The 12335-nt window shown below is 37.7% G+C and overlaps 1 protein-coding gene across 1 annotated transcript in view; it reads left to right on the top strand.

Annotated features, from left to right (window-relative positions):
- mboat1 (membrane bound O-acyltransferase domain containing 1) overlaps window positions 1–9450 on the top strand; it is a 13960-nt gene extending 4510 nt beyond the window's left edge. The window contains exons 5-13 of the mRNA XM_010732368.3: window positions 816–871; window positions 1161–1215; window positions 3170–3362; window positions 3975–4167; window positions 4253–4356; window positions 4584–4648; window positions 4739–4871; window positions 5150–5301; window positions 6049–9450. Of these exons, the coding sequence (XP_010730670.3) occupies window positions 816–871; window positions 1161–1215; window positions 3170–3362; window positions 3975–4167; window positions 4253–4356; window positions 4584–4648; window positions 4739–4871; window positions 5150–5301; window positions 6049–6235 (1138 nt within the window). The 3' untranslated portion in view covers window positions 6236–9450. The remainder of the gene's footprint in view (window positions 1–815; window positions 872–1160; window positions 1216–3169; window positions 3363–3974; window positions 4168–4252; window positions 4357–4583; window positions 4649–4738; window positions 4872–5149; window positions 5302–6048) is intronic.
- The last annotated feature ends 2885 nt before the right edge of the window (window positions 9451–12335 follow it).

The raw sequence follows: 12335 nt of genomic DNA, 5'->3' as shown, positions 1-12335 counted from the left end.
ATGTGTGCCTTTGTGCACACACTCACATTCTTGGGACAGAGAGGTCTCTATCTGTGAATGAAATCAGGAGAGGGGGTGTGAAACTACTCTGTTCAGACTTACTGTACAGGACCTCAATGTCCTCCACGTCACTGCAATCTCTGTTAACTTAAGCAAAATTGAAACTGTAAAGGAAACATGTTTATTATATGTTCACTTAGTCCGCCGTTCACTGCCTTCTCCGTGTATGTTCTGGATGACAGTGTTAGTACAAATGTAAAAGTACAAGCATGACACAGCATTTTATGTTGTTGCGTTGTAAATAAGTGTAAAAAACCTACGGTATTTGATGGATTCTTCTTCTCTCTACTCTCTTGGTGTGTACTCTGAGTTTGACAAGATGACTATCATGAAGCTGTACTGATTTTAAGGAGAGACTATGATTAAGTTGGGGATTTAGTGATTTGAATGAATTGCATTGGTTTAATAAGTGACCTGATTTGACACTACTGGAAAAGAATGAAGTGATTCACACGGGGGAAATCAATTCTGTAGCCTCAAACAGAGGTTCAGTGGGTGTTTGAATGTGCTTGTCAGTGAAGTAAATGACTGAAAAGAACATCCTACTGCTGATCAGACACACTTGGTGCTTCCTGAGCTGTCAGTGGCCTCTGCTTCTGAGTTTTAAAACATTTAATAACTATAAAACTTTGTCAACATCAGGCTACATCAGGCTGGCTTTGTGAGGCCTTATTACCTTCTGTATATCCGTTTTTAAATGTCAAACTTGTATTTATCCTTTGGTAAATTAATCATTTTTATTTTTTTCTGCTCAGGCCTCTGATGATAGTAACCCAGAAGATCACCACAATGGCCTTTCAACTCCATGATGGTAAAGCAGAGGAGAAGATGCACATCCACACACATACACACAAACTTATATGTACACAGAGCCTTTAATAGTGCACTATTAAAGTACTACATACTCTGACAGTGACTTAACATTTAAGTAACATTAAGGATTTTTTCACTGGAGATGTTCTGACAGTGTGACAGTGAACCAGGATCCTGAAACTAAAGCAGCTAAATGCCTTCATTTTATTTTTACTTGGTTAAAAGTAGCAAAATCGTTGGTTCCAAACAGGTTACTGATGACTCCATGCTTTGTTTTTGTTTTTCAGGTATGTGTAAGAAACCTGAACAACTGACCCCGGAGCAGAGGCTTCTGGCTATAAAGTAAGTTTAAACAGTGGTAAAACATACTAATGACTTGGTGGTAATTACAGGTTGCAGTGTGAAACATCAGGGCATAGATTATTTGGAGACAGAGTCAAAGTCAGAGCACTGTGGTCTTTGAATAATGATGAAGTGGAGGTGTTTGATATGATTCCTCTCCTGTTTTACCTACTCAGTTTAGACTGTATCTAGACCATAGACTGTATAAATAGTGGATGGGTCTGAAAGTGAAGCCAATGAGCTAGTGCCTTAAACCTGTATTCTTTCTAATAGCCAGCAGCTTCACTGTACAAAATAAATTCCCAGTTGTATGTAAGCCTAGGAGAAAATTATCCTACTTGATTTATAACCTCGGTAAACAGTTTCCTTGTGAGTTTATAATTGCTAGTTTGAAGTCATTTTGTAATTTATGGTCTAATTTGGGTAGTAGTAAAAATAACTAATAAAGTGTGTCCATGGGTTGTCAGTCCAATCAGGATAGAGGTGTAGCAATCATGTCCTCCTCAGCTCCGCCCTCTCGTCCAAATATGGCTCCAAAAAAAACCCAAGATGATGGTTCTTCCATACTCCACCTAACTATTAGTGACATCATGGTGGATCTGGACTGTCAAAGTATATACAGTATGCACAGAAGGTTGCATCTGAATTAAGACCTTATTTAAAGAATAAATAACTGTCTCTTTTCCTTTAGCCACGAAGGACAATGACAAGGAGATGCAATCATGGTGAATAGCTTGTTCACGTAAAAAGCATGCTGGGAACTTAGAAAAGAGGCTTCACTTTGCATGGGAAATATTATGTTAATGCACGTGAATAGATAAACCTACATTCATCAGTGTACCTGCATGCTACTTCAAAATAAAATGTATCAAATATTATCATATTGTTGCTCTTCTGTGATAACTGTCCAAATTTGGTGACTGTCTCATTCTGATAGCTTACTTTTCTGCTTGTACTGTAACCATTGTTTCAAGAATCAGTAAGCTTATTGAAAAGCAGATTTCTTTTTTGACTTTCTGGTTCTTCAGTATTTGGAGCTGGTTATAATTAACATCCAGTCCTTGAGCCTGTTTCCTTTAAATGCTGTGTAACTGTAATTAGAGGGCCAAAGGTTAAGTCAAAGCTAATTTATGACATTCACAAAATGTTTTTTTTTTCTTTTATGTAATTCTTTAATAATGCAGGTTTACATTACCTTTTTTTCTGTAATTCATTTCAGTTCATTTTTATGTAAAAATAACTGGCATGCTTTCTCATGTACCACTCAACATACAGTAGATGTAAACATACAGTAACACTGATTAATTCTACCTGAAGTGTTCATTGTTATCATACTGAACATACACTACTAACAAAAAGTTAGGGATATTCAACTTTCGTGTGAAATTTATGAAATATGTAAAAAGTTCATGCTACAGTGATATTATATCATAAAAGTAGGGCATTTAAGTAGAAGCATGCAATGGTAATATCTCCATCTCAAACAATTTATTGAAACAAAAGCTAACAGTGGCGGGTATACCACAATAAAAAAATGACAATGCTTGTTATGTGTCCTTGAGCATCAGTTACAGCTTGACAACGATGTCTCATGCTGTTCACAAGTCGCCTTGGTTTCATGATGTCAAAATGTGAACAGCATGATGAAAAAGGACTGTTAAAATACAAATTGTCATTGAACCAGAACATTGAATGGTCGATTCATGGATCAGACACTTGCGGTTAATCACCTTGTTAGAGAACAGCATGTTATGCAATAAGTACCGAAACACTGAACAGTTGGACATGTGTATTCAAAAGTTTAGAGAAGGTCAAATTAAGTTCACGGGTTCAAGGTTAGAGTGCATTCTGAAATGTCATCCGAAAGCTGAACATCCCTAACTTTTTGTGAGTAGTGTTTATGGGTTCTCTTTTTTTTTTTAAGTGATTTTTTTTTGTATTGTTCTTTCTGCAGTGTGAGGCCTTCTCTCATCGAGTACCTGAGTTACAATCTGAACTTCCTGAGTATCTTGGTGGGACCGTGCAGTAACTATACGGACTACATAGACTTTATAGAGGGCAGACACATCAGCAAGAGGCTCAGGCAGCACTCTGGGACATGTAATGGACAGAATGGTTATGATAAGACACCGGACCCATCACCTATGGTAAATTGATAAATGACATAGCATAAGCTGTGACTATAGTAGTTTTTTCATCTTTAGTGTGTTCTACACCATTTTCCTTGCAGTTTTTTGCTAGTTTAATATTTTATTCACTGGCACTTTTCCAGTTATATCAGGAGATGTATCATAAGACAGAGCATGCTCTCTCTGCATTGCTCTTATGTTTTATCGAAAATGTCATCAGCCTAATGTTAAATTGTGTTTGCTGCCTGAAAGCTGAAATCAACAGTCATCATAATCAGTAACAGGCAGTAATAAATCTTCCACTTCTTGGCTGGTGTGGATTAGCCAGAAATAATGTCTCTTAAACAGCTGGAGTACACTCTCCATCATATTTGTACATAGATCCAATCTGTTTTAGCCAATAAGTTTCCAGTCAAATAAAAAGTGTAGCCTGAGTAAATGGACATCGCGATTTGGTTCAGTAGAGTGGCGTGACTATCCAATGTTTGGTTTCTGCACGTCCTTATAGTTACTAAATGAGTCATTTCCTGTGGTCTCAGCTGGACTTGATTTTAGAGTTCCAGTGGTCTTCATGTCCAGCCGTTATGTGTGTTTCCATCACTGCTCAGCAGTTCTCTGTTTTCTCTACAGAACGCCGTCTGTCGAAAATTGCTGGTCTGCTCCGGCTGTATGCTGTTCTTCCTCACTGTGACTCGGTCGTTGCCGATAACGTACAACGTGGACCCCCACTTTGTCAGCCAAGCACCTTTCCTCACAAGGCTCACCTACGCTTTCTTCTCCATACAAGCTGCAAGGCCCAAATTCTACTTTGCCTGGACACTAGGTGAGCTATGGGGAACATGAGCTGCATTGTAATTGCCATAGACATCATGTGAGTTCTTTTTTTTTTTGTTCCTCTGTCCTGTCAGCTGATGCAGTAAACAACGCTGCCGGTTACGGTTTCTTGGGGATGGATGAAAATGGAAAGCCATCATGGGACCTCATCTGTAACCTCAACATCTTGGGCATTGAGGTACCTTCAGTATTTCACATGATTTAAAAAATGCAGTGTGTGTTCAATTTAATGGACACTGTTTTATCCAAAGTCTTACAGTGACTTTCACAATGACTATTGTTTTANCTTTCAGTATTTCACATGATTTAAAAAATGCAGTGTGTGTTCAATTTAATGGACACTGTTTTATCCAAAGTCTTACAGTGACTATTGTTATTTTTATTTTTATTTTTTACTTTTTTCAGACTGCAACTAGCTTCAAGACGTTTATAGACAACTGGAATATTCGAACAGGAATTTGGCTCAAAGCGTAAGTGCTGCAACTTCAGTGCTCATGCATATAGTCAGAAAACATTTACTCAGCTCTGTTGAATATGTCCGATTCCTCTCACCTCCTCAGGGTGTGCTATGACCGAGCACCCAAGCACAGATTGGCGTTGACCTTCGTCCTGTCTGCCTTGTGGCACGGTGTTTACCCAGGGTACTACTTTACCTTCATCACTGCCATCCCCATCACCATGGCAGCACGAGCTGTGAGTATTCAACATCCATTAAATATTCATATTAGTACACCTGGAAGGAAGTCTACAAATCTGTCTGCGTGTTTTTCTCTTATGTATGTGAGCAACCGATAGATAGACCTGACTAACCTGTTGATGAAGTTATTATACCACAGCAACATATAGAACATTGTAGTTTTAGTAGTCTAAGTTCATACAATCTGAGGTTGGGTTAGGTGGAATTACATCAATACCATATCTATACCAATCCTTTCACTGGTATGAAAACAGTTATTGTGTCTACCCACCAGGTACGGAAGTGTATTCGTCACTACTTCTTGGGCCACACAGGCTTGAAGATGGGTTACGACATCATAACGTGGGCAGCCACCCAGCTGGCCATCTGCTACACTGTCATGCCTTTTCTACTTCTTGCAGTAGAGCCCACATTGGTTTATTACAGGTATGTGATCATCTTTAGTCCTCTTATCCTCTTCAGCCCAAGTCATGCCTGCTGCATTCATGTGGCTTTGTGTATGGGTCCACATGCCAGCATGCCGGCTATGCATGCACTACAGTAAGTGCTGGTGATGCCTCTCCTTGCAGAGTGTACATGGTGTATTGCCACATATTATTCTGTAGTATTCAGTACAAGGAAGTATTTCTACCCAATTGTGAAATTGCCATACTTCTTCTGCTATGGGCTTCAAATCTAAATTATGCATTTGCAACTGACAATTATTTTTTATTATCAATTAATATTTAGATTAGTTTCTCAGTTAATTAATAAGTGGTTTGCCTAAAAAATGTCAGCAAATGGTGAAAATGCCCTTCCTAAAGGCAAAGGCGATGTCTTTTACACAACCAACAGCCTAAAATCCAAAGATATTTATTTTACTACTACAGAAGACTTAGACTACAATAAATGACTTTTTGTTTATTGATTAATCTTGAACATAAATGATAAATACAGATATTTGCAGGTTTTTAGTGGAAAATAGGTGATAAAGAGCCATTCTGCCATCAAGCCTTCTCTACTGGCTGATTACATGTGTTATTGTGGAAATGTTGAGCCCCAGAATACTCAAAATATTCCACATTTTAGTTTTTAACATGATATTATGTATATCTCTCTATATATTCCCCCTTAGAGTACATTAATAACAAAGTTCGGCAAGTTATGCTTTGTTTTTCCTCCTTTCTTTCCTAGATCCATGTACTTCCATGTACACATCATTAGCATTCTTGCTGCAATCATCCTGCATCAGAAACACAAACCCAGGGAACCCTCTGCCACCTCTAAAACACTGAACTCCACCACCACCTCCTCCTTCTCGTCTCCGTGCTCAGCCCAGTGCCAGCCTGTTCACTCCAACAACAATGACAAAGTAGACTGAAAACCCCCTCTTCGTGTTCTTTTAGCAGACTCTCAGTCCAAGGTGTTCTCTCAAAGACAACTGAATATTCCGAAAGCTCTCAAACAACTTCAAATGGGAAAACATGCTATTTATTTTTTGGGACAGAATTAAAAAAAACCTTGATGGTACAGTACTATGCAGGATTACAACCTATGGCACTGGATATACACGGGGAACTCTTCTGCTATGTTGTAAGATTAAGACAATATATCAAACATAAGCTCAGCAGGCAGACTTGAAAGACAAACATTAGTTGAGGGAATGTCTATGGTACCACCACCACCACCAGGACGCTGGTTTCCCTCCACTTTCTCCCCCATCTGTCTCCAGTCTCCTCCACTGTTCCCCCTTTAATACCCATCTCAACACCAGCCTGCCTGCTCAAAATCAACAATGCAACAGTGTGAAGAAAGAAAAGAGGCTCACTTTCTGTCTTGTCCTCTATCTGTGCTGTCCTGCCAAACGGTGGGATGGAAGCCAGCACAGTGGGAGAGTAGCTCCTAAAGAGGGCAAATACCAGGACCACACACACACACACACACACACACACACATATATACAAACTCATGCATAACTAGACAAGACACTAGGAAACAAATATGCACATATTCTCTCTTCGACATGCTGATACTTATGGCATACAAAGGCTGCCCTTGTGCGGCCACAACAAAGAGCATACCAAGAGGAGAGAGAGCCTTGGTTTGTGTGTGAGTGTGTGTGCGTGTGTGCACACAGTGTGATCGTTCACCCTCTGTATGACCCTGTGCGTGTGTGGATTATGTCATGAAAAACTGTGGACTGTGTCGGTATTCCTCCCACTGTCAGTTTGTGCTGGTTTGGTGGAAGGACAGTTGAAATACAAATTAGACTATGCAGTTCACAAACTGTCCAGTGAAACCATTACTAATGAAGTCTTTTAAGGCAGGACGGCAGCTCCTCCTGGTGAGGAGACTTTACCATCCTGAGGAACAAGTAAACACTTTATTATAGTTTCTATGGATAACCATGGGCTTTATCTATACCCCTGTAAACATAAAGAAAAATCTAACAAATAGTAGAATATATTGATTGATATATTGATCGTTTACAACAACAAGCTTCCGCTTATGTTGTTTTGCACTGCATGATTGTAACAATTGATAAAATGGTGCAATATGAGCACACTGATGCTAAAAGTTGAAAGCAAAAAATGGATGATTTTCCAATAATTTAATGTAAATTTAGTCAGACTTTTCCCAAGAAATCTCTTTTTGTGCTGAAGCAGTAGTAGTTTTTATGTATTAGTATTTACCAAGTGAACGGTGCTGGATACCTGTTCATCATGGTAGAGTAAGTGAACAAAAAGCTGTGGTGAAACTGAGAGGAAATACATTTTAGGTTTCTCTTTTTGGGAGGAAACCATTGCACAGTCAAAGAATGGAAAATATGACCAAAAACAGAAATTTATGAATCAAATGTCTTCCTTCTCAGTAGTAGCACAGGGTGCTGTGTTCGTCCTGATAGAACACATTTAAAAATGGTGGATTCACCAGAACTTATCAGCAGTGGAAAGTTGTTTTAACAGAGACATCTGCTGGTTGTTTGTACCATCTGAACTCTGCTGAATGAAGTAATGAAGGTGATCCAGTTGGGACTGACTGAAACTGTCGCGCTGCAGCATCTCCCAATGCAACTTCATGCACGCCACGAGCCGAAAGCAGATTTTTCACATTTTTACAATTTCTCACAAAAAGAAGTCTCTTCACAGTTTCTTCACGGTTTCTTCTCATCATTAGCTTTTACTTTTGCACAATCAAAGTTGTTGAATCACATGGTGATGCATGCCGTTAGAGTTGAGCTAAGCATGGTGTGAACGAAAAGATACATTCGCATTTTAAAATGATTGATTATTGTTCTGCTATTTCTGGTTATCAAGACACTATCACTCATGAGCAGTTTGGGAGCATTGGGAGTTTTAAAAGTGGCACAGTAGCTTGGTTATTAACGGTACTATCGCTGCAGGTTCGCATTTATAGGTTGGTTATAATAAGGTTTGCTAACATGGCTAACAAGGTGCAATGCAAGAATATTTTTTTGGTAGTGTAACAATAACAATAATGACTCTAAAAATATCAGGTTGCTCCTTTAAGTGCATTACCAAATTAAAATGCAAAGTCTTTGGGTATGGCATGTTTATTGGTTTAATCATATTGGAGACACAATCATATTTTTATTTTTACCTGCTTCAGAATTTAATCTCAACTGAGTAAAATTTGTATTCTAGACTCAGTTTACATATCAAGTGATCCCTGTAGTTTTTAATATGTAAAGCCTCAGAGTAAATGCTGTTATGACAAGAAAAAAAAAATCAAAGAGCATGTACACTTGTTTTTAAGTTTTTGTGTCACTTCTTAACTTTGCTGGCAAGGACCTAGTTCACATACAAGTGTTGATAAGAGGAGAGCGGGGCATGCATCAAATTAACACTAGTTATTAATACTGCAGGGGAATTATTCAAGACTTTAAAGGAAACAAGAAGAGAGGGACATGCACATTAAAATGTTCTCCCTTGGTTAATTAGAACAAATCTCTTTGTGACTAAATATTTAAACTTTTGGGTTATTTTGGAGTGAAGATGGCTTTTTAATGTTTGTTGATTATTTGAATTTTTAACTGCACAGTAGTACCTCTCTTGGAGTTAATAAAGCGTCAGTAGTAACTGCGGTGGGGACCTGTAGACTGTAGCTTTTTTCTTTAAAGCCTGAAATTATAAACATTTATACCTGATAAAAATACTGGTGCTGAATGCACATGGAAATGCCGTTTGTCCTCACAATGGTTTCTGTCCAAGGCTGACTGCACTCTTCAAGAGGTGCTGAAAAGTGAAAACACTCTTCCCAAGTATGGCTTTGTTATAACATAGAATTGTTTTTGTGGGACAAAGCCCTTTATTAACTGAAATCTGTTTTTCTGTTTTATCAGTAACATGTTCATGGCACTGTATTTCTGCATGTTGCTAATGTTTTAGTGCAGGGAAGTGGCACATATAAAGTGTGAATGTGTTGTTAGAATGAGCAGCTATGTGAATGACTTAATACTGATTATGAAGATATTTTTGTATGTGTTTTTGCAGATTTCTGTGTGTTTGATGTTTTCTTATTTCTCCATTTTAGTATTGTTTGTATAGATAACAAATAAAGCTTCAGTGAAACATTTTTTTTGTCCCAAGTTTGAATTTTGTGATGTGAAAATCATCATGAAGACAGTTTCTGTATTCTGATTGTAGTGATGTTAATGTAAATTCCAGGTGCCACTGAGATGTATTTTCTTTCTGCTGCACTCCACCTCAAGTTACACCATCAAGCCATCCCTCTCTATGCAACGCCTGTCCCAAGCTATTTAATCTCTGCTGATACTCTGCTCCCCTCTGACACATATATTCCTGTGCACACACTAATGACAGCCAGGGGGAAAGAAGTAAATGTGACTAAGATGACAACAAACAACAACAAAATTCACTTAAAACACTGCAGAGTTAATGTTCTACTGTTCTACAACCTTCTATAAACCTTATAAACCTGCACAGTTATGTTCATACCGAGTTTAAAAAAAGAAAGAAAAGTGAAATACAAGAGGACACATCACCCTCAAATAACCTATTACAGCCTGTTACATCTATTCAATACACAGGTGGGCATCATGAGGCACTGGGCAAAGTAGGTACAATTTTGTTTTGTTCATGCCATTTTGACATGAAATAGTAAATTAGTCCACTGTTTGTGCTTATGTTTCCTCCCAAGAATATACTGCAGGCATTCAGTTTGTATTAACTCCTCGTCATCTCTGCAAAAGGTGTTTGTTTGTTTTTTTATTGGTATTTGAGCTGCAGTGAAGACCAATAATAGAAATAAATGTCATGACAGCACATAAGCTCATTATCAAAATAGCTCACACTCATCCCAGTATCTTACAACACATTTCATATGAAGTGCCAGCAGCAGTACGTGCACTATTGTTATTTGCTACATATACTGTACTATTAGCATATCGCTCCAGTTTTCTGCAAATTATTCTGAACTGCAGGAACGATAAAGGATGATGAATGATTGATATGAAAGTCACATCCACCTGAACCTAAGACGTTGATGAGCCCATTGCAAGATTTAAGATACAGGGAGCTTCACTAAAAGCTTTATCTGCTTACAGTGAAGTCAGCAGCTAATACAAATGTGTTCCCTTTTGAACTCCGTGTGAAATAAATCAAAACCTAATTCATGATATCGGAAGTACATCCCCACAGGTGTTTTCACTTTATCCACCTCTCAGGACTGTGTGTGTGTGTTTTACATGTTAAAGTAGGACACACACTGTTGAATACAGATGAGTGGAATATCTCAGCTGCCTCAGTCTGTATGATCATTTATTCTTCAACTATTTATTTGAATTAAAAGAAGAACTGTTATGAATTTAAATCATGCTTACAACTTCAAAAAGATAGATTACATTTATATATATTTATATATTTATAAACTGAAAAANNNCAGATGTTTGCAGCCAGGTGATAACATTTTAATCAAAGCAGATAAAATCACACAGAAACAGACGCTTAACCTCCACTCCATTCTTTACTCTATAGCATATTCAGTAATCATCATTAATCATTTTAATTTCTCTCTTATTTTTCTTTTTACAAATGTACACAACACAGACCAAATCTTTACTTTGGGCCAAAGAAAATATAAAATGTATGAGCATAGCACTGACACTGATTTTTTTTTTTTTTAGCACGGTGAAATATTAAGCCATCTATACTGCCACATATTGTGGATAAAAGTGCCACAAAGACACCAAAAAAAGTAAGAAATCAGTTTGAAAGTAAAATAAAATATAGTATCAGTGATTTTATTTTTTATTTTGCTTTTAAACTGATTTACCCTCATTTCTAAAGAGAAAATGATTGTACTGTGAAGCAGAGAATACTGTGGGTCTGTGTGGATTTGGTGTGAAGTTGGGAAAAATGTATTTGAGTAATTTTAAAGAAGACAGGTGCAGCTCACACCACACTAGAAGAAATCGGCATAGTCGGCAGACTTCATTCTCTGGGTGCCATTGATGTCTGCACAGAATTTCATGACAATCCATGGAAAAGTTGTTGAGATATTTCAGTTTGGACCAAAGGGGTGGATCACTGGCTGACACACTAACATGTTCAACGCCGGAGCAATGTCACTAGCATGGGGATAAAAAATTACTACTATTTTGCATATCCAGAACTGATTTTGTTGATAGATAGATTTCCAAATCTCCTGAGACCAAAACAGGTCCATATAAACACTGAAAGCAAAGAAAAAGCACTTTAAAAGAACTTTGAATTTCATCACCTGCTTTTTTTTAAAAATCAGTTTCATCAATTTAACACTAATATAGGCAGCCAGCTTACAGCATACAAAATACCAGCAGATATGAGACAAAATAAAGTCCTTAAGTCTGTACTCATGACCTGCAACAAACTGTCTTTCACGCATTGAGGAGGAAACCCATGAAGAATAATTTAATGTGCTTTTTTTCATCATTGATTAACATTCCACCTGTTTCTCGAGGATAAATTACATCTTGGTTTTCCTCCAAGTGACACAAATAGGTTCAGTGACGCAGCGCAAAATGAGTGAGGAAAAAAATAATAGCCTCCAAATTACAGTATTTTGACATAGATTATATTTTTTTTACGATGGCTGTGCACTAAAGGTAGTCTTAAACACTGAAACAGGCAATTTAATGATTTAATCCAAGGAGGCAAATTGCTACTATTATTGGAAATTATTACCATCATCACTTTTCACCTGGTTTTCTCATAACATTCTGCTCCTTGGAGGATCCACCCTACACACTGTCCAAACCTCTACACTGCATTTACCAGTTCATCTCCCAGCAGAGGGCTCTGTTCCCAATCTGCAAAACCACTGCAAGACTGCACAAACACACAATCCTATTTGAAAATGTTCATCCTTTGGCTGTCTAAAAACGGAAACACCTGTATATACAGTATATTACATATTATAGTTGAAACAGCCGTAAAATATATATTTTTTTATCACAATAG

This window comes from Larimichthys crocea, chromosome XIII (assembly GCF_000972845.2).
Source record: "Larimichthys crocea isolate SSNF chromosome XIII, L_crocea_2.0, whole genome shotgun sequence".
NCBI classification, from domain to species: domain Eukaryota; kingdom Metazoa; phylum Chordata; class Actinopteri; family Sciaenidae; genus Larimichthys; species Larimichthys crocea.
The sequence above is the reverse complement of the archived record's forward strand: the minus strand, read 5'-3'. Positions and strand labels throughout refer to the sequence as shown.